The following is a 22152-nucleotide window of genomic DNA, read 5'->3' on the forward strand; positions in this document are numbered from 1 at the left end:
TGTCTGGTCACCCTCGCCAGCCTTCTCTGCTGCGGCAGGGACGGGGCGTGGGTCGAGGACAGCTCGTGCTGTCACATCCCGGGGGATGCAGGGAAAAGCGGCTGAGACGCTGGGGCTGGGGAGGGCTGGGCCGCTCCGGGGAAGCGAGTTCTACGGGGAAGAGGGTGCGGGCGAGCGCGGGGTGGCTGGGCCGGCTGCAGCCCCGCGGGGAACGGGTGGGAAGATGGGGCTCTTGGGTCAGCCCCGCCCGCGGGATGTCTCGGTTGGGGCTGCTGCCCCCCCCCCACCACCCCCGCGGGGCCGGGGCGGGGCCGCGAAAGCGAAAGGGAAAGAGGCGAAGCGAAGGGCGGGAGGGGGCGCGGAGCCGCAGGCAGGCAGGGCAGCTCCGGTGCCCGGGCCTCCCCACGGACAGGGCTTCTCCCGCTGCCACGGCCCGACACCGCCGCCGTTCTGCCGCCAGCGCCGCGGGGATGGATGCGGAGGAGGTGAGGGGCCGAGGCCCCGGGACCTGGGGGACTGGAGGGGGGGGCTCAGGGCAGCGTGGCTGAGGACCTCTCCTGCCTTTAGGACTCCTTCATCCGGCTCCCCAGCCCCGGCAGCCTGGAGGACGGCTTACCGGAGGTGACCCCCGAGCAAGTCCAGCAGCAGATCGAGTGTTGCAAGGTGGGTCCTGCTGCATCCGTGCGAGGCGGATGGGGTCGGGTCCGAACCGCCCCGGGACCTGCCCTGGCCGGGCCAGGCTGTGAGCTTGAGTGCCTTGGTTTTTCTTGGAGCAGGAGCGGCGGCGAAGGGGGTATGCCGTGGTTAAGAGACCGTGTACCGCGGTCCGGGGCTCTGCACGGGGAGCAGCTGCCCTCCTTCCCAAAGGAGCTGCGTGTGCTGGGGCTGGAGAGCCGGGGGGGGGGGGGGGGGGGGGTGTGCAAAGTCTGCAGGATCTCATCATCTGATGGCACCTCTCACAGGAACTTTGTAGTGCTCTGGAGAAAGAGCATGTGAAGCTACAAATGGCCAAGGAAGCTGTAGAGCAAAGGACACAAGAGCTGAGGAAAGAGGGCGAACTTCTTCATAAAAATATTAAGCAACAAATGTCTGTAAACAGAGATGAAGACGGATCCTGCCAGGTTGGTGGTCAGAAGACTCGTCTTGGGCTTGGAAAGGTGGCGGTGGGTGGTAGGCCTGCATCACTCTGCTCCCTGCCCTGAGATCACTTTGCTCTGGACCTCGTGGAGGTTTCACAGGATGTCACATACATCAGGCCTGTGCCGAGGAGTGAGCTAGTGCCACAGCGGAGGAGGAAGGGCTGTAATCGAACATGAGGAGCCAGGGCAGGGCTGCAGGCAGTCAAGCAGAAAAACGGTGTGGATGGAGCCGTGTCCAAGAGCGTTGCTGTGTTTGAAACAGAGAGCGTGCTGCAGCCCCTCGCAGCCTGGTGGTTCCCTTACTGCCCCCTCCTTCTTTCCTTCCAGGTGGGCATTTTTTTAGCAAAGGACGAGATGAACAGACTGAGGCAGGAGAAGCAGCTGCTGAAAAAGGAACTGGAAGAAGTGAGGAAGAGGGTCCTCTGGGAGGATCCAGTGATGGTAACAGAGTGTGTGTGGGCGCTTGGGTCCACTGGCAAGGGGTGCGAGCCTCGCTGGAGAGGCTGCAGGTGAATACAGCTGGGCACTGTGTGACAACTGACACATCTCCTGCTAGTGGGTGTCTCCTCTGTCAGGGCTAGAAGCTCCAGTCATGGCTTTGGGACTCCAAGCACAGCCAGATCCTAGGAGAGACTCTGCTTAGGCTCTCCAGCTGTTTATTTTGAGCCATGAGCTTGTTTCTAGTCTATGGATTGGCAGGGACAGGCCCTGTGCAGGGTCCAGTCTCCTCCAGGTGTTGTCTGTGTACTCAAACCTAGATGCTGCCTGCCTTGCCAGAGAAGAAAATGGTGTTTAAGGGACTTGTGACAAACAAGGACAACATGAACAAGCTGATGCTTACCCCACTGATCCGCTACCCTCTGCTGGGGGGCTCAGCTCTCATCACCTTTGAGAAGGCAGAAGGTAAGAGAAGAGTACTACCACAGCCAGGTGTCCTGCTCGATTGGCTTTGGGGCCTGCCCTGTATCCCCTCCCTGGGCCAGGTCTCGGAGCTCTGCCGCCTCTGCTGGCATTGCACGGGGTTTATGCCCCTGTCCCCTGGGCATTAGCTGCCCCGTGTCCTGTCCCGCAGTGTGTATGGAGCAGGTGATCAATCCCCTGTGCTGGGGGCTCTCCCTGTTTGCAGTGGCCCAGAGGATCATAGAGGCGAAGGAGCATGTGGTTGAGCTGAGCTACGGGGAGGACCTGGAGGAGCTCGATCGGTGCAGAGTGCGAGTGCAGGCAGCACCAGTGGATATACTGCTGCCATCTGCCCTGGAGGTAGGTCCTGAGGGCCCACCGCTCCCCACACTGCAGAGAACGATAGAGCTGCCCTGGGCATGCACCAGCTTTGCTGTGCCCTGCTCCGCCACTACCCAAGCTTGCCTCTGCCAGGTGACTGGTAGCAGCCCAGCTCAGCGCATTAGTGCCGCAGCTCTGCCGAGCTGTGGGCCCGGCCCTGCCCTGTCCTGGCACTGACCAGCCTGTGCCACCCGCAGATCGGGCTGACTCGGAGCAGAAGGAGTATCCTTGTGTCTGACCTGCCCAGCCTGGCCATCCCCGAGGAAGCACTGCTGGACAAGCTGGAGCTCTTCTTCAGCAAGACGAAGAATGGGGGCGGCGAGGTGGAGAGCAGGGAGTTCCTAGACGACTCTGGCCAGGTGGTGCTGACCTTCGTGGAGGATGGAGGTGCGTGGGGTGTACTGAGGTCAGGCTGCTGGCTCCGGGGGAGACAGAGGTTGTCTCCCAAGAGCAGATGGAGCTGTGTCTGTGGGGAGCGGGGAAGGCAGAGTGAGCCCAGACTGTCTTCTCTCCCCTGAGACTGTGTGGGTGCAGGTGAGCTGGAGCTGGGCAGTGCCAGCCTTGGTGTCTGTGCCAGGGATGTAACCTCCCCTGGAGCTCAGCAGGGGCCTGGGTGGCTCAAGGCTTTCCCCTTCATCTGCAGTGGCAGAGCCGCTAATTGCAAGAGGACACATCCAGGTGCTTATTGGGAAAGGACAATACGAGCTCAAAATATCACCGTGTGTGAGTGGAGACATCACTAACCTGCAGGTAAGGGCGGGAACCCTGGTGCCAAGCAGCACCTGCCAGCGCAGGGTGACGCAGCACAGGTGGGGGTTCCTGAAGAGCCGCTCCCCGCACCGCTGTGCAGCCTGAGGTGTGGTTCCTGCGAGCGGCCTGAGCGGCCCTGAGCAGAGCGGCAGCCCACCCTGCTCAGCAAGTGCCCCGATGGGACCCCTTCCCTGCGTGCCCTCCCACGGGGCCTGCTGCAGCTCACTGCCGGCTCTGCCCAGTTCCAGCCCTCCCGCTGCCCCAGGACCGTCCTGCTCTCGGGGATCCCGGACGTACTGGGTGAGGAGCCCATGAGGGACGCCTTGGAGATCCACTTCCAGAAGGCCAGCCGCGGCGGGGGAGAGGTGGACGCCCTTGCCTACGTCCCACTGGGACAACAGGGGGTGGCCGTTTTCACGGAGGACGCGGGCTAGCACTGGCCAGCCCTGCTAGCCTGATACAGCAGAGCTCTGCGTGGTCGCTGGCCCTTGGGCACAGCGGGAATTAAAGCATCTGCCAGGAGCGCCGTGTCTGTCATGCCGGGGATGGGACGGGGAGGAGGATGGGTCCGGCGTGCAAGGGCGGTGGGCGAGGCTGGGCCCTCCACGGGCGCGGGGGCGGCGGGGCGCCGGGCCCCCGAGCCGGGCTCTGTGGGGACCGGGGCCGGGCCGGGCCGTCCCGCGGCGCTGAGCGGGGGCCCGGGGCAGGCAGGACCCGGCGCTCGGCCGGGCCGGGCCGGGGGCGGTGCCGGCCGAGGCGGGGCGGCCCCGGTTTCGCTTTCGTTTCCCGGCGGCGGCGGCGGCGGGTGGGGCCGGAGCGGGGCGCAGGTCGCGAGGCCGGGCCGGGCCGCGGTGCCGGGGGCTGCCCGACGCTGGGGTCGGGGCTCGGCGGGCGGGGGCAGGGGCTGCGCCGGGGCGGGTGAGGGTCCGGCGCGGCGAGGGGGGGACCAGGGCCGCGGCCCAGCCCCGCGGGGCGGGGGAAGCTGCTGCCGGGGCTCCGGCGCACCCCGTCGCGGCGGCGTGGGGCCCGGCTGCCCGCGGCCTCTCTGCGCAGGCATGGCGGGCCGCACGGTGCGGGTGGGGGGCCTCCCCGCCGACCTGCCTCCCGACAGGGTGGCCGACAAGCTGACCATCCACTTCCTGCGCTCCCGCAACGGCGGCGGCGAGATCGCCGACGTCCAGGTGCTGGCCGGCTCCCAGGCCTGCGCCCTCATCACCTTCGAGGCGCTGGAAGGTAACGGCCGCGAAGGGCCGCGCCTGGCGCCGCGGCTGGGCACGGCCCGTGGGCTCTGCCCGCTCCCGAGCACCCTGCCCCGGCCTCCCCTGTCCTCCTGCCCCGGCCTCCCCGGCCTCCCCTGCCCTCCGCCCCGTGTCCCCGCACGCTCAGGGCAGGGTCGGAGCTGCTGCTCCCCTGCACGGGGCTGGGCTGGTGCGGGTGCCTGATGGCTTTTCCCACCCAGTGGCCCAGAGGATCCTGAAGGCGAAGAATCACGTCTTGTCGATCGGAGGGAAGAAGTACCCGCTGGAAGTGACGGCGCATGTTGCGGAGCTGAGCCCCGATGAGGTAGCAAGGAGCAGACGGCTCCTGCCCATGTGGCCGTGACAGCCCCAGCTGGCTCCCAGACCGCCTCTGTGCCTGGCAGACACGCTCGGGAAGGGAGACTTCACTCTCTCCTTTAATCTTAATTAGACTTAAAGCAAATCCACTTTTATTCATATTCAAATGAGGATTTTTTTTTTTTTATGTGCTAATAGCACAGGGACCGCCAGGCAGGCTGTGCACTTGGTTGTTTGGTGTTTGTGCCTGTCAAAGCAAGGAAGAATAGTCAGACTGGTGGGAAGGGGCACTTTTCCCCAGCCCATCTGGTGACACACAGGGGATCCTGTTAATGCCTCCGCCGTGTCATTAGCTGGACACGCCTCTTCTCAGGAGAGCTTAGGAGACTGACATACTGGTGTCTAGGAGGCACTGGAGAATTCTTGCCTCTTCCTCCAGTTTGCGGTAGCCATGTCTCACATTTTCCTGTCTGAGCACTGAAAACAAGGGCATGGGAGTTAACCTGGCATTGCAGACCTTTCTGCAAGCCTGCAGTGCCAGACTGCTTGAAGGTCTGCAGCTGAAGCTCTGGGAGAGGAAGAGGGCAACTGCATTTCAGGTGCAGAAGGGCTAGTGTGGATTTTTTTGGGTTTGGGTTGTTTGCAGAGCTCCCAGGGTGTAGAAGTGGGGCTGCATTTCTGTGCAATTTGCCCCTTGCGTTCCTTGTTTGCAGAAAGCTTTTGACTTCTGTGTACAAGGTCCAAGAGTTGCTTGGGCTGGCTGGGTCTTTCAGTCCTGCCTGTGTTATGCTCCCATCTCATTTGAAAGCAGGATGCTGAGAGAGAGAGGTGGCAGGTCATGTTATCTCTTCTGCCATAATAATGCAGGGGCTGTGGCGTCAGGTGCATTTGCCACCCCTATGCCTTGGAAGGGGGTTTATTTTTGGTCCTTGCTTTCTCACTCCCTTGCTGTCTACTTGCAGATCTTCATACGTGCTTGCGTGATAGTTGACTATGGCAAGCTTCCTGCTGGCAAAACCCTCCTGAGGAACTTGCATAAAAGCTACAGTAATGTGCAGTTCGACTTCGATTCCAAGAACACACACTGCATAGTCAAGGGACAATTCACTGAACTGCAGGCCTTCAGCAGAGACCTGCTGGGCAGCCTGAACCTCAAGAACCAAGCCGTTGGAGAGATCCTCCTTCCAGATTCCAGCCATGTGGCCAAAGAGACCAGAAGGCACAATCATCAGCAAGTGCCTGACTCCACTAAGTCAGCACGAGAGACAGCAAAGCTGCCGAATTGGGACCAGGTGTGTGAAAAGGCAGTTAAAGTCCCATCACCTCGGGACCCAGTGGATGGGGAAGCTGTGGAACAGCTGGAGGACTTTTCCCTAGTGATGGACTCAGACATTTACTTGTACTTGCAGCGGTTCTGTGTTGCCGAGTACCAAGGTGTGCTACGCCAGCATTGTGTGGATGTGGTAGATGTTAGCAGCGATGGCATCGTCATACTGTACCTCCAGCCATCTGCAGGTGTGTCTGGGGATATGGATGCCTTGCAACAGGCCCGCCTGGCCCTGCAGCAGCTTTACCAGCAGCTGGAGGTGAGCTTGCGCAAGGAAAAGATCAGCAAGGGAGGACTGGATATGGACAGCCAGACACTCAGGGCTCTGACACGTGAGCTGCAGAAACTGTATCCCCAGTTGCTCTGCCACGAGGATGAGAAGCAGCTTTATCTTATTGGAAACCTCGTTGATGTGTCCCAGGCCAAGCAGTACCTTCAGGATTTCAGCACCAGAAGAGGTGCCACACACACTGTTGACATGCTCGGCAGGTCCCTGCCCTCACACCCAGCAACCTCCTGCACCACCGAGGCTGCACTGCACAAGCCCAAAGCGCCTGTGGACACCTCAACCTCAAGGCTTAGCCCAGGCAGGCCAGAGCTGAAGGGTGAGTTCAAGCTAGCTGCCAACTTCAGCCCTCTGAAAGCTGACAGGTCTCAGGCCAGCTGGGGCCTCTTGCTGAATCAGGACTCTCCACCTGTGGGACAAGTGCAGCTTTCTGGAAAACACTTATCAGAGACAGATGCTCTAGGTCCAAGTGACCCAACAGCACTGACCCAGCAGTACCAGCCTTATGTCTCTGCAACAGATGTGGTTTTAGGGTCAGCAGCAGAGTCTAGGCAGAAGGATCCCAAAGAATGGGACCACGTGAAAGGAGGTGTCAGGCTTACAAGACACCAGACTCTGTCTCCCTTTGGGGACAAAGAAAACAGCACTTTGCAGCATCCTGGAGACTCTAAAGGCTCAGGTCCCATCAAGCATCACCCCCTCGCTAGCACGTCTAGTACCTTTGACACGACAAGGACTTCTTCTGCTTTAGACCCTAAACCCTCTGAATCCAGGCCTCTGCTGCGACGTTCCAACAGCTTCTCCCTGCCAAGGTCAAAGGAAAGTGACAAGTCCCAAGACACTGGCAGGGCAGACAGTGGAGGCAGTAGCGTGAGTGAAGAAATGAGCCTGGACTCTCTGCAGTGGTCTTACCTGAAAGACGTTTGCCGTGCTGCTATTGATGAACTGTGCAGGCAGGGAGGTGTGCAGATCTCAGAGCATCGTACTGGGGACTGCACTGTGCTGACGCTACAGGCAGCGGAGAGGAGCAAGCTTTTCCAGGCTAAATGGAAGGTGGAAGCTCTTGTGCAGAAGTGTCCTGACCTGGTGTGTCAGAGTATGAGCTACTCGGAGCTCGCTGTAGATGGTCCAGATGACAGTGCCCTGAGTGAACTGTGCAGCCTCTTGCGAGGAAACTCCCCTCAGGTTGGAGTCAGCAAAGACAAGTACAAGCTCTATCTTGCCTGCCCCAAGGAGAAGCTGCCAGGAGTGACTGAGGCCTTCCATGTGTTTTCTTCCAGGAGGCTCCATGCCCTGAAGTCTTCATCCTTGTCTCCAGGACCAGAGAGTACAGGGCCCTCAAGTATCATCCAGCCGAGCAGAAGCCAGGACACGGTGCTGGGTGCAGCCCTTCCTGGCAGCCTGGCGTCCATGCAGCACCTGAACGTAAGCGATAAAGCAGACCACACAGATGTGCTCAGGGCTTTCCGGCTGCCAGAGGCTGAGGAAAAGAGGTCCCCCAGTCCTTGGAGGTTCCAGCAGGCACTGGGGCAGGAGGAGGCCAATGACCATGTTGATTCTGGGGCTGTGCAAGGAGGAAGCTGCCTTCTGAGCCCTAGTGTAGTGGATAAGCCGAGTCCTGCCGGTCTGAGGGAGTCCCAGGAGCAGCCAAAGACAAAACTGTCTGGGGGGGAGCCTGATGTTGCACGGCTAAAGCAGGTTTTGCCAGACAGATTCCAGTTTGCAAGAGACAAGAACAAAGGAGGCCACAATGAAGCGATGGTACAGCTGCGCTCAGCAGCTCCTGCAGCAGACAGTGCTCCTCGTTCCCTGCCCACCTGGCTGTACAGGGCTTCGGCTGCTGACCCACCTGAGGCTGCAGCCAAACAGTTGCCTGCAGCAGAGCCCAGGGGCCAGGAAAGGGCCCTGCTCTCAACCAGCAGGAGCAATGTGCAGGAGGAGCCTGACCTCTCGTCACAGCAGACAAGAGGCCCCAGCCTTGGACAGGAAAGTGGCAAGACCCCTCTGGGCCAGTGTGATGCTTGCCAGGGCTCAGGTGTGACCTGCCAGGCTCCCTGTGGTCATGCCTTGTGCAGGACATGTTTTGCAGCGGACAGTACGCAGCCAGCTTGCTGCAGCTCCTCCTTGGTTTCCCCGAGCCGCAAGATCTCAGGGACATTCAAGATCTCCTCCCTGTCTCAGAGTCTGCCTGGCTACTATCGAGACCTAACGCTCCAGATTGCCTACAACATCCCTGATGGCTTGCAAGGGGTAGGTACCCACAACGGGGGCTTCCCCATCCCACTGCAGGACATGCAATGGGTTCTGTCAGTGTGGCTGAGGTTCGGGGGGAGTGTGTGTTTGGGGTGGGGGTGGGGGGGCAGTTACAGTTCCATGGCCCACATGCAAAGCAGCAGAGGTATCGACTCGTGGAATGCAAAAAGCTCCACACCAAGTCTGGCAGCAGCTTGGTGCTTTTGAAGAGTATGTGACCTCCTGTTTTAGTTCAAAGTGACTAGCAGCCCATGGGGGGGCACAGTTGTCTGTGTATGTTCAAGCTGGACAGAATCTCAGAAGCCAACTCTGAGGCACAGGACTTGGGTGGTTGTTTAAAATGAAGTGCTTTCTCCCTGTTCTAAGGTTGGTGACCCCCGCCCAGGACAGCCTTACAAAGGGGGGGATTTCTATGCCTTCCTGCCTGACAACAGGGAAGGGCAGAAGACAGCAATGCTGCTGAGGAAAGCATTTGAGCATGGGCTGACATTCCAGATCAAGTCCTGCAATGGGGAGGAAAGAGTGACATGGGGCCTTATCCCACACAAAACCTCCTGGGATGGAGGCAAAGCCAGGTATGGCCCAGCTCATCCCGCGCTCCTAGGTGTGGGGTTTTTTTTTTAGCAATCAGAGGAGGAGAACCATGGGCTCCAGTTCAACATATCCTGGCATGGGTGGCTCTTCCAGGCTCCCACAATGGCAGAGTTGGTGCCTTCCTTTGCTTCAGCTTGCAGGGGAGCTGTGGTATGGCAGGCCAGTCCTGGCAGACTCCAGCTGGAGATAAAGCCCTTGCCCATCCCACACCCATAAGATCCCCATGGATAAGAATTCTGGGCCCTGTTCACTTACAGCTTTCCTAGTTTTTTCTGTGACAGCATGCTGCAGACAGTGCTGGGTGCAAGCTGTGCCTGGGGACAGCAGCAGCTCCTAGGGAGCAGGACTTCCACCCTTGGACCCTGTTGAAGGGATGGGGCAAAAATAAACTGCTGCTCCCCTCAGTGGTTTTAGTACCATCAGAAGGATTTACACCACTTCCCTCTCTGCCCCATAGGAATGGCTATCCAGATGCCCAGTATCTCCGTGAGGTTTGCACAGTACTGAAGAAACTGGGCATTGCGTGAGACTCCGTGCCTGAGTGGCCACAGCCCATGCCTTCGCTTCCTCTTCCTTTCCAGCTGACAAAACTTCAGCTTAACACAGCCAGCTCAGGAAAAAGCAGGTGTTTGTCCAAGGAGCTCCTGTGTCCCCAGAGGTAGCCAGAAATCTGCTCATTAGTGACAGCAGCACCTCCACCCCTGCCCCCCGCAAGCCTCACCATGGAGCAGAGCTTCCCTGAACCTCCAGCTCCTCCTGGCTCTGTGCCCTCACCAGCCAGTTATACAGCTTGTTTCAACAACAGCTCCTGGCTGAGCCCTGGCGTGGCTTTCAGCAGCATAACCCAAACCTGGGCGGGAGCCTCCATGTAGTCCAGCCCCAGCTTCTGCAAGCCTCGTGCACCTCTGGCCGCTACAGCCAGGTTCCAGCTCAGCCACCACCAGAGCCTTTGCCAGAGCCAAGCTGTCTAATTTCAGCTGTTCGGTCACACATTTCAGTCCTTGAGCAGACAGCCCTGAGCTACACCCCCTCCCCACCACCTGCTCTGGAGCCAGCAGGCAACCCGATGCTCTCTTGGGGAGAGCATTAACAGCTTTCAGCGTCCAGGACAGCTGCCTCCCATGAGAATATACAGGCATGGACACAGTCTCTAAGCAGAGAAACACAAATAAAATTTATCATGCATTTTTAGTAGTGGTTGTTCACGCCTTGTCTGACCATCACCCCACGCCCCCATTTCAATCCCCACAGGCTACAGAGACACCCAGACAGAGAGTAAAGTGCAGAAGACAGCTAAGGGTTTTGCAAACAAAATCACCATAGCTGCCCTGCAGAACAGGGGAATAATTGAGGCAACAATTAACAGTTGTCCTTAAGAGCAGAGGCGTCTTCTCACCCTGGGAAAGTTAGAATTTATAAACTGAATGCGTCCACCTGCTGACTGCCTGGAGAAGCCATAAAAGTGCCCCAGAGGCTGAGCTGGGAGCAGAGCGTTCATTCTAACAGATGATTGAGCAGCACACCACTGAGGGTTTTGTTATGCTTTTAATTAACATTTGAAACACATAAGGCATATGGTAACATTAGACAGAGGAGCATTACACATCATAGTCATGTAAACAGCATTGGCACACTTGCTTTCTGTCCAGCTTGGTTACACGCACAAAGCAGAATATATTTTTTAAACAAAGATTTTCTGTGTGTCTGTAGGATGAGTATCACTCATGTCACATACCTGTAAATCAACAACTCAGACAGTACAGACCAGACCATATGTTGTAAGAGGCTCAGTCTAATGCATTTCACATCACGCTCATGTACTACTTGCCAGTCACGCTTTGCCAGCACCAGGGCTTAGCACACTAGAGACTTCATTAGGCAACAAGAGTGGTTTTACACCTATGACAGCAGCTGTAAGTGGGCCAGGATCCTGCACTGATTAAAGCCTGAGGCCCCCAATGCTTCTTACTTCTCCCTGGTCAATCAATTCTAATTTAATACAGGCGTCCGAAATGAAATGTACAGCTAAACTCCTTCCCCTGTCTCAAAGTACTTGGCAGGGGCCATGCTCCTCTGCACAAGCCAAGGCTGCTTCCACTCCCTCCTCCTTCTGCAGTTAGCGTGCAACACAAGTGAGCTTGAGAGAAACCAAAGAGAAAAACATGACAAAAGCTGCCTGCCGATAGCAAAGGAGTTGCGTTTTGTCCAAGACCAGCAGTACCAGCCTGGGAAGGCGACTGCAGTAATGACACAGGAGTGGCACTTGCACAGGCACCCCTGTGCTGAGCAGCCCCCCCATGGCAGCAGGCAGGGCCAGCGATGCCTCTCCTCTGCTCATGAACTCCATATTCACGTTTTCCACTTGGACTCCTCACGGCACAACCTTTGGGTCAATCGGTAAAATAAACATTAAATTGCACTTCTGATAGCTGGAATGGCACATGCAATTTAAGCACAGGAATCTCCCATTTCCTCAACAGCATGACTTCGCCCTAAACAGTTAAGCAACATCGAGTGGAATGATTTTTATCCTAGGGTTTTTGTTTGGTTTTTTTTTTTTTTTTTGCTTTGGTCCTTAGTATACAAACCTGCTGGTTAACTTTGAGTTAAGACACTTGAAGTTGTTTTACATAGGTTCTATACTTATTGGCCCATAAAATGTTTGTCCATAAAAAAAAAAAAAAAAAAAAGAGTATAAAAACAAAACCAAAAAACAACGAACCACAACCACCTGGAGCAGAGCATTGATCAGTGAGGCAGTAGAAAGCAAGATTACATTTAATCTTGGTCTTTCTCTAAAAAACATTGTTGCTACCAAGGGACATAAAACAGTCAGTGCTAAACTCTACAGATAGTAACTGCTTAGCACTCCTGCCCTGATAAGAGCTTCAAGAATTTGTAGGTAAAAGATACATGAGCAGCTACCCGAAAAGAGTCAGGAGCTGGGATTGTTTCCAGAGAGCCAAGGCTGGGGCAGCAGATAAAGCCTCGCTCAGGGTCTGGCTGGAGCCAAACAGCTGCCCTGGGGGAGACAAGGGCTTTACAATAGCTCTTCTGGACTGGGGAGCACAGAATCACCAGGACAGCCCTGGAGAGGCTGTAATACATGGAAAGGGAGCATCTTATTCACAGTAAGTCAGACTACATCACCAGTGTTCAAAAACAGAGCTAGCAAGACAGGTTTTTGGCAACACTTTGAAAGGCCAGAATGGAAAAGGCTCCAGTGACTTCCTAGTCCTTACAGGCATGTAGAAGAAGGCACTGAGATACTGTTTTCTGTGGCATACGACAAGGCAGCATGTCAGAGGTGTCCTACGGGAAGCTGCAAGACTCCCACTTTCCTCCTTCACGCTGCATTGGGAGGGACAGACTGCGAGAGCCTTGCTACGCTGCCTGATCCAAGGCCATCCAAGTAAGGCACTGAGCATGCGCTTAGCCGAGAGTAAAGCAAGGAGAGGATGTTACTGTGAAACACAATTTGATAGTTTTCCCCTTTACAAGTGTGCAGAACCTGAAGATGTGTGGGGTTATGTGACACTTGAGCATGCTGCTCTTGCACCAAGGTAAAGTCCCATTTCTTGAAGGAACAGGTCCAGACTTCCCATTTCAGCAATTTACACAGTCTTTCTGTTGTCAGACCTGGTAAAGCAGCATTAGAGACTGTTGGATTTAATCTAAATTAGCATGACAGGGCAGGTTGAAAAGAGAAGCAGCAAGATTTTGGATTCAGAAAGGTTAAAAGTTGTGCTTGTGAGTTTCATCAGACCATGTTTATGAAGTTCACATATCAAGTGCAAGAGACAGACTGACAAGGATCTGTGACAAGGCTCCAGCCCTCCTCTGAGGTTGTAGGGAACGGGGTTGTTTTAATACTTAAAGTTAGCCAGAGCAAGTCCCCTGGAGGCTGTGGCCACGTTTCTAAAGAACTACGGTCCGAGCCCAAGCACCTGAAATACAAGCTGCACTGATAGATAGGAGCCCCACTGGAGGATAGAGCTGGCCAACCAAGGAAGAAGCCACGCTCCTCACCTGCACAGGAACCCCCAGCCCTGTGCCATGCTTGGCTGCTCTCGAGTGGCAGAGGGGCTTCGCACACAGGGGCCTTCGCCCAGCAGGTGCCTTCCCTCCTCAGGGTTTGGTTAAGCAAGGCTTTGCTCCTGGAGCCTGAGCTCTTCCAGGATGGGCAGCTCTTCTTGGTGCCCTCAGGTTTACCTTTTCAAATGCAAAATGAAGCCTAAAAGCCTGCAGCACCTACAATCCATGGCAAAGCCTCAAAGCAAGCACAAACAGCACCACAGTCACTCAGGGCTGAAAACAGGGTCCAGCAGGAAGGTGGACGCCACTCATTAAGTGCTCACAGAACTAGGCTTAGGTCTCTGCACAGGTCCATTTTCAAGTGCACAGAAAAAATAAAAGAGGAAGAGAAACTGAGTTCTGGTCTGGGAGGAGCACCCCAGGCAGCTCTTAAACTCCTGGTGCTGGAAGAGAGCCCAAAGGTCCCAAGACTTGCAGTTTCAGGGGAGGAAGAGCCAAGTCCTACTGCAGCACTGAACCACAAGCTGAGAGCTGGTTTGAGTGGATATCTAATGAGCTAGCTAGAAGAGAATGGAAAGCACAATTTAAACTGCTCACAATGCCCAGGACAAGAGGCTTGACCCAGAGCTGGGCAGTTTACTGTAACTTGGCAATAGATTTACTGAGTGGCGTGCCACAGAAAGAGCCAGCCCAGGCTCCTAGGAAGCAGGCTTACAGGACTGGTTCTTGCAAGTTACTTCCCAAACTGCAACACCTCCCCAGTGCACAGGGCACAGCACAAAGCAAGCATCAACTGGAGCTTATTTTGTTCCCATCTTGTTGAAGTCCGATTTAATACTGCAGCCCTTGGAAATACAAACACGAGGGTGAAGTTTAGCCTTAATACCAACTTGGAGCCCAACATTAATAAAGCACAGAGCCAACATCAATTGTTCCAGTCATTTGAGACACAGTTGAGTCCTTATGGTCTCTAAAAATCAGACACAGTTTAGATCTCCCTATACAGTTTGGAATCAGAAAATAGACAGGATCAAGTTACCCAACTGAAATTTTTTCTTCTGTATTCAGACACAGATCAGCCCAGCCCAGCCTGTCAGGTTATTTGCCGACTGCACAGAGAAGCGACTGCAAATTAAGTGCAATATGCCATAGACTCCAAAATGCCAGGACGGTTATTTACAAGGCAAAGGCAACATGACCTGTTGCTATCTGACTGGTGTAAGCAGCCTACGGAAGCAGAGGGGAAAGAACAGGGTCACTGTAAACAGAAGAGTAGCCCGTGCTAGAATTAAACTAGGCCAGCCATGCTTTTCCTCTGGCTGTTGAGGAAACATCCTAAGTTTAACCCATTCTCCTGCTGAACAAGCTTCTCAAAGGTGACAGTGCAAATGCTTCAGCAGGGCCCAGTTTCTGTGGAGATACTTGGCAGTTGCTACAGTATGTTATATCTTGACTTTACAGTGACAGGCTATGCAGTTGTTAACTGCCTGGAAGCTTCAGCTGCACTGCTGGAGAAAAATAAGGTTAGTTTGGAAATTCAGTAGAGAAGCAAGTGATTAGAAAAAATGTACGAAATAAACAGGCTTCAAAACAGAGAGCTAGGGCAGGAGGCATATCTGGCAAAGGGTCAGTCACAACAAGAGCATGCAAACCTCATCTGAACTTTAACCACAATGTTCTTGTACTGGTGAAGATGGAAGCTACTGATCTGTCCATTTCCAGGTCCCAAAGAGATCAGGGAGTTAAACCATGAATTCACAATCCGCACACATCTTTTCTCCTTAGTTCTCTTCTTTTTTGGATTCTTCCTTGGGTGCTTCAGGAACCAGGATGACTTTTCCAACATTCTTCTTCTCTTGCATCTGCCTCATGGCATCTGCCACCTGGAAGCAACAGGAATCTCGTAAAACCCACACCCACCCTGCAGAGCAGTCATGCCCTTCGTGGGCCCCTTGGTCCACCCAGACTAGTTGGAGGGCCACCCAGGAGGCAGCTATCCTGGCAGTCCAAGCGAGTGCCAAGCATTCAGGTGCCTCTGCACAGACGCGCTTTGGACAGAGTTGGGCAGCTACCCCAGCCTGCCCATAGGAAACCATCCTCAAGAATTCAGACAGACCAACTGTAACATACACAAGGATGTTCTGCTACGCAAACTGTGGAAGAGTGAAGTGCGTGCCACCACACCTTCCTTTCCAAACAGAGGGGAGCACTGCAGAAACCCAGCTAACAGCCAGAAGGACAATGCTTCTACCATCTACACAACCACAGAACAATACATGCACAGATTTTTATTATTATTTTTAAGCAAAACAGCACCTGGGCCAGGCTGGAATCAACAGAGTTTTCCTTAAGCATTCGCATCAGACTCGTTCTCAGGTATTAACACCAACCGATCATTACCAAGTCCTTTGCTCCCCTGCAGTAAGTCCTACCCCAGCAAAGGATTTTCAGGGCAAGAACCTGACTCAGCCTGGACACATCAATGCAACACTGAGCACAGCAGAGCTGCTGAAAAGCCTGCCGCTCCCTTCCAACATCCTCGTTCTGTTTCACTGCCCGGGCTCTTTTTCACTGGTGGAAGGGCAGCAGCAACCTTCCCAGCTCTCTGCTTAATTACAGGGTGCAGATGCAGGGCGACTCCAGTCTGATGCATAACCCAGCCCCTCTGTGGGATGCTGCTGCCACCCACAGAGCACAGCTGAGCACCTGGCCTATTCCACAGGGATGCTGTCTGGCATTGCCCAGCTCTGTGCACTGGAGCAGAAGAGCCCAGCCACTTTACTCCCCTTTAATACCTTAAAAGGAAAAAGGCACTGAATGTCTGAGAGATGGTTATTAAACATCTGCAACAGCTCAGCTCCCCTGAACAAGGTGCTCACACTGAACCAGAGCTCACTGTGCAGGAAACAATCACCCAGTAACTTCTGGGTGCTGCCAGCGTACATGTTAGCTCAGACTCACCTGATCAAAGGGCCATACAGAGTCTATTTTGGGCTTGATTTTTCCTTGACTGTACAGGTTAACCAGCTTGGCTACAACACCTCCGACAAGCTCAAATTCTTCATCCATATATCCAAGGTGGTAGCCACACACAGCCTTGTTATGGTGTAGGAGCTGCAAGGCATTGATGCTGAACTGGTTCCACCAGGTTTTAGCCATAGCCATGAGGTTCTTCTTCTGTCCAGTGAGAAGGTTTGCTACCCCTAAAAAGAAGGCAACCCACAGGTGAGCTGGAATCAACACAACACGAGAGGCAGTAGGCATCCCATGTAACAGCTCAGACAATATGCAGGGTAACAGCCGCTCACACAGTGATGGAGGACAGAGGTAAGAACTGGATCACATCAGCATCTGCCCAGCCAACCTTCAATGGAAACAAGTACCTGCCTCAGCCTCAAGATAGGCAGAATTTGGATTATCAGCACCCATATATTGCAAAAGTATAGAACAACTCCTCTTTTAGGAGGGCAGCAGCAGCACAGCCAGACTGGAGTGCAGGCAGAGGCAAGAGAGGGTTACAAGTCACATCCAGCCAGGCTGGCAGGACAGCACTCCCCTTCTACAGCCAAGCTTCTTCAGGGGAGCCACATGCTGCAATGGCTGGGACAACAGAAGCAGCACACTGGTGCAAGTATCTGGAATCCCACTGGGGGCTGTGTGAGGGCTTTGTCTACGAGACAAAAATCACAGTGTTTCAGGGCTGGGGAATGGAGAGATAAGTATTCAGTAGCCTCAAACCTCATCACCCACACATCCTCTAGAAGAAAAGCAAGGCTCTATTAGTGCTGTGCATTAAGCCAGCCCAGACAAAGCAGCTGTGCCAGCGTTCCTCCGTGAGGACATTCCAGCTTCCCCTGCAGGCACCGGCTTGTACTTGAAGAGATCTCACCACAGGAGGGAAAAGCCTTGGAGCCTGTGACCAGAGCTCTTGGGATAAGGCACAAATCTCACTCCCCTCAGTGCCTCACCCAGTCGAAGCATCCTAAAGACCTTCATGAAATAACAGAACTACAACACACACAGCAGTCAGCAGCAGCGATGCTCCCTCATGGCTGTGCATCCAGGTACGAAGCAGCGTGCAGCATTCCCGCGCAGATCCACACCCACCCTGCCATCGCACAGTCCCTCCTACGCCGGAGCTAGGGTTTGGGCACACGGCTCACACTTACCATAAGTGATGAGTTTGCCCATGGGCTTCAACAGGTTAAATGCTTTGGATGTATCAGATCCTCCCAGGGGGTCCAGGACAATGTCAACACCTAGAGGGAATTGAAAGTAACTAGAAGTTTCCTTGCACTTGAAACAAATGCAGGACAGTTGTAGAAGTCCTTCACCACACAGTACCTTTGGGAGAGATTTTCCGGACCTCCTCTGCATAATCCATCGTTCTGTAGTCAATGGGGTAAGCAACTCCGCTCTCCTTGAGTGAATCATGCTTGGAGGCGGATGCTGTGCCAAAAATGGTGACGTTTTCTACAGTCTTGCACAGCTGGATGGCAGCAGTTCCCACACCACCTGAAAACCAGCAGCGAGAAAAACTTAGAAGCAGACAGCCCCAGCAGTCAGGAAAGCCTCTGGATAGGTGAATTATCCCTGCTTGTACCGATCACACAGCACCAGGAGGGTTTGGAATAAAGGTTTTGCCTGGGGCAGGCTGATGCCTGTAATGTGCTAGGGGAGACCAACCCTGGCTGCTGAGAAATGGGTTCAGCATTTGCCAGCGCTTGGGTCAGCGCAAAGCCTGCATCTCTGGCAGGCAATGTTTTGTCAGTCCAGCCCCGTTCTGATCACTTCCTCACCCATGCCACCCATTCAGAAGCTGCACACTGAGGCCAAGAATCTCAGCATGGGCTGGCAAGAACTATTTACCTGCAGCCATGTGGATGAGGACACTCTGGTTGGGTCTCAGGTTTCCAAAGTCAAACAGGATCATGTAGGCAGTGATGTAGTTGACAAGAAGAGCAGCTGCTTCCTCAAAGCTCATCCCCTCAGGCATCAGGAAAGTCTGACTGGCTGGCACGTTCACGACTTCTTGCCAGAGCCCTGACCTAGCCAGGACCATTACCTTGTCACCAACCTAAAATCAAATAGAGGACAAGGCGGTCTGAAACAAGCCCCAGGCTAGCAGAAGTCATCACATCCTTGTCCTCTGTATGCCAGAACCCGGTACACGTGTGCCGTTCTCTGTGCAGAGTCTGCAGGGACTGCGGCACCCCTGGGCTTGGGCGGGAGCCTGCGGCCCGTGCTCCACTTGTCAGGCAAACCGCACAAAAGCACCTCTCACCACAGAGCTGGGCACAGGCCATGAGCCTCCGAGGGACTGCAGGTGCCCCAGGCTCTGGCTTGCACCCAGCGTGCTGCCTGACTGCCAGCCGCCCAAACCAACAGACCCCCAACGAGGCAAGAGGGATGGGGGCCGTGTCCCGCCCTCCCTGCCCAAGCTGGGAGACGGAGTCTGAACACCGTGAAATATTACCGCTGCCCCTTGTAAGGATCATTCTGCCAACAGGCAGGAGGCTTGGGGCAATGCTTAATAGGATCAGCCCCAGAAAAACCTTAGGAAAACCTCCCAGGTCTAAGCGTCAGGCTTGAAGTCTGAGGCATCCCCCCAGATCTGCTCTTATCCCACTGGGCAAGAAACATCTGCTCGCTATGCAACGGGAAAGAGACGGCAAACCACCAAGTGGTCGTATCAGCAAGCAGAGATGAGGCAGAGCCAAGGCAGCGAGCAGAAAGGCTCCTCAGCGTGTGCGTTCAGCATTTACACTTAAATAAATCAAGATGTGTTCCTGGAGCGGAGGGAATCATCTTTGACACACGGGGTTTTTTTGAGACACTGCGTTTTGCTAGTTGCATGCCCAAGAATCATCTTAAAGCACCGTAACTGCAACAGCCCTGAGGTCCAAAGGTCTAGGGCATGTGGAGAGCCAACCCCTCTGTCCCCCGAGTTGCTAGAAACGCAGCAGCCACGCACTGGCGGGCCACAAACCCAGCCCCAAGAGCAACTAACCAGCTCGTGCCCACACCTCACCACCCTCACTCAGACGGCTCCAGACAACTCTGCAGCAGCTGGAACCGCCGCGTTCGTGGAGTTCAAGGGGACGGTCACAAACGTGTTCAGAAACAGCACAGTCATGCTTTAGCCCAAGATCCTACTAGCGGTCGCCGCTAACGAGAAAATTCTGTGCGTGCAAGTGCAGCCGGCGGTCCCCGAGCACGCGACCGCCTCCACCCCTGCCCCACGGCTCCAGAGCAAGACCCCGGCCCTCAGGGCGGGCAGCCAGCGACGCTCTTGCCGTCCCGGGGGCCGGCGCGGCATCGGCAGGGCGAGGGCAGCCAGGGCCCCCGGCGGCCGGGGCCGGGCAGGGACGCGCCGGGGCCGTCCTGCCCGCGCAGCCCCTTTGTCAGGGGCGTCGTCCGCCGGAGGACGCTTCCCGCGCGGCCCCGGGCAGGGAGCGCGGCTCTGCCGGCGCCGGGCCGCCCCTGCCCCGGCGGAGGGACGGTCACCAGCGCGCCGCCGCCTCCCGCCGGTGGCGCGGCCCGGGGGCCGGCGGAGGGGGCCCGGGCGGGTCCGCACCTGCTGGGCGGCGGGGCGCGGCGCCACCGCAGTGCGGCGGGGCCGGGCCGGGCCGAACCGGGCCGCGCCGCGCCGCCCCTCACCTGTCGGTCGCGGACGCCGTCGCCGAGGGCGCGGACGGTGCCGGCGCACTCCATGCCGGGGCAGACGGGCGGCGGCGGCAGCCGGTCGTACAGCCCCTGCCGCGCCATCAGGTCGGCGAAGTTGAGGCCGCAGGCGCGGACGCGCACCGAGACCTCGCCGGGCCGCGGGCCGCCGCCGCGCCGCGCCTGCACCTTCACCTTCTCGTAGCCGCCGAAGCCCGTCAGCACCAGCGCCCGGTGCTCGGCCGCCTCCCCGCCGCCCGCCGGCGGCGCGGGGCCGGGGGCCTGCTCGGGGGCGGGGGCGGCGGCGGCGGCGGCCGGGGCCGGCTCAGCGGACATGGCGGAGCGGAACGGAACGGAGCGGAGCGGCGGGAGCGGCTGCGGGCGCGGGGCGGCGGCGGGCGGGGAAAAGCCGGGGCGCGGGGCGCGGCCGGGGGGGGGAGGGGGGGACGGGGACCGGGGGCGGGGGCGGGCCGGGCGAGCGGCGCCGCGGCGGGCGGGGCGGCGCTGTCCCCCGGTCCGCCTCCCGCTGCCGGGCGCGGCCCGGCGGCCGCCGCCCCTCCGCAGCCCGGTGGCCCGGGGGACGCCCCGCCCCGTCCCGCCGGGGCCCCGCCGCCGCCGCCGCCGCTCCCTCCGGGCGGCCGGCCCCGAGGGAGCCGCTCGACCCTGCCGCCGCGGGGACGCTTCTCCCGGCGGGTCTGAAGCCGATGCCGGGGGAGAAGGGAGCAGGGGCAGATTTGCCCGTACCCCCCCCGCCGGGGCGGTAGTTCCCGAAGGCTCCTTAGGCTGCAGCCCTCGGCATCTGCGCTGCGGCGGCGGCTGCGGCTCGGCGGGGCCCAGCCGGCCGCGGGTCCTGCAACGCAGCGTCTCTCGTCCTCCGCACCACCTTTTTTTTTTTCCTTTTTTTTTTTTTTTTTTTTTTTGCTAAATTTTTCCTTTCAAGCAATCTGCTTGCGCCTTTTCTGGAGACGATTGAAATGGCTGTTAGCTGGAGCGTCATCTCGCTGAGTTACTTCTACAATTTATTGTGAGTAACGGATGTCACTTGCAGGGACGTTTAATAAACATCTCTCTGCTCGTAGCCCTGAAATGGCTGCATGTAGCGGAGATGATGCATGGACTGGCTCACAGACAAGAGGGAGGAGTGGAGCTCTAGTCCTGTAACTAAAAACAAATAAAGAAGGGAGGGTGCGTTAGACAGACTGATGGAACCAGCCTCCCTTCTTGCTTGTGACGCATCTGCCAGCAGACAGCACCCTTCTCCATGAATTCACTGCTCGGATCTGTGTCCAGCTTCCCTGTATCACGCTTGCCATCAAGACTGCTGATTCAGTGCAGTTTTGCGTGTGATGAGCGCAGTTGGATGCCCACCTCTCTTGTCCGCTGCTTGGTGGACACATCCTTGTCCCTAATAACCCACAGCTGTTGCAGGGTGACTGCTCCAGCACACAAGTCAAAGAGCTCCTGAAAAACATCCACCCCCCCAAAAAAAAAAGCAAAGACCACTTGAAAGATAACCAAAACATGTAGTGGGGAAGTGTCTGTGTCACTGCAGTGCTCCAGAATTCCCAAGCCAAGCAAAATGTGGCACAGCGCCTGCTTTGGGCAGGGCACTCCCAGCACTGCTGACAGCATTTGATGTAAGGCTCTGGCCGGCCGGCAGATTCGCAAACCCCAGCGTTTCCAGGGGCTTTGTTTGCGACAGCAGTCCTGCTCATTACGCAAATGCAGTCTGCTGACCGAGGCCAGCAGGAGTTTTGCATGCATGTGGCCTTGTCCTGGAGGGCTGCTCTCCAGGCTGGACTGGCCCTGGAGCCATGCGAGCTGGGCGCGGGCTGGGGCTGCTCAGGAAGTGTGGAGCACAAAGGCAGGAAAGCAGCCAGGAGGGCAGAGGCCTGGAGCAGGCTGCACATCATCTGGCTCTGCAATGTGGCATGTTTATGGGTGTTTGGATGGCTGCAGTGGGAGAAGGAGGAGGTGCATGTCCAGTTGCATGACAGGACCGCCGTCCGGCTTGGACAGTCACTTTACACCTTTGTTTGCTGTTGCTCAACTCTGAGAAATACAGATGTGCCTTCCTGATGTCTGGGCATCTCCCATGCCCCAAATTAGGAAGAAGCAGTCAAAGCACAATCCTCTGTCTCCCACTGCTCTTCCTAGGAGCTTTCCTAGCATTTGTCCTTTCAGTGGTCTATTTTCACAGTTGCCAGGGCTCTTGTGGTGGATGAAACATGCTGGCCAGGAGGGAGCCCTGAGATAAGAGGATAACTC

At 56.5% G+C, this 22152-nt stretch overlaps 2 protein-coding genes across 7 annotated transcripts; one reads left to right on the forward strand and one right to left on the reverse strand.

The window, feature by feature from the left end:
- The first annotated feature begins 343 nt into the window (after positions 1-343).
- IFI35 (interferon induced protein 35) lies at positions 344-10377 on the forward strand. 6 transcript variants are annotated; one of them, XM_049799820.1, is made up of 9 exons: positions 344-485; positions 568-663; positions 963-1121; positions 1467-1580; positions 1898-2042; positions 4630-4733; positions 5689-8589; positions 8959-9167; positions 9644-10377. In XM_049799820.1, the coding sequence occupies exons 1-9, from the start codon at positions 471-473 to the stop codon at positions 9711-9713; spliced, it is 3813 nt and encodes a 1270-aa protein (XP_049655777.1). In that variant the 5' UTR covers positions 344-470; the 3' UTR covers positions 9714-10377. The 6 variants fall into 6 exon arrangements, with proteins under 6 accessions (XP_049655777.1, XP_049655782.1, XP_049655779.1 ...); XM_049799825.1 differs by lacking the exons at positions 4630-4733; positions 5689-8589; positions 8959-9167; positions 9644-10377 and adding exons at positions 2266-2399; positions 2618-2807; positions 3064-3170; positions 3413-3703; XM_049799822.1 differs by lacking the exon at positions 8959-9167.
- Positions 10378-10712: 335 nt separating this feature from the next.
- On the reverse strand, positions 10713-20224 carry VAT1 (vesicle amine transport 1). The gene is made up of 6 exons (XM_049799826.1): positions 19882-20224; positions 18091-18298; positions 17566-17736; positions 17391-17480; positions 16183-16424; positions 10713-15104 (listed from the first exon to the last, which is right to left on the reverse strand). Exons 1-6 carry the CDS (start codon positions 20218-20220, stop codon positions 15003-15005), a joined length of 1152 nt encoding a protein of 383 aa, XP_049655783.1. The 5' UTR covers positions 20221-20224; the 3' UTR covers positions 10713-15002.
- Between the last annotated feature and the right edge of the window lie 1928 nt (positions 20225-22152).

This window comes from Accipiter gentilis, chromosome 5 (assembly GCF_929443795.1).
Source record: "Accipiter gentilis chromosome 5, bAccGen1.1, whole genome shotgun sequence".
In the NCBI taxonomy this organism is placed as follows: Eukaryota; Metazoa; Chordata; class Aves; order Accipitriformes; family Accipitridae; genus Astur; species Astur gentilis.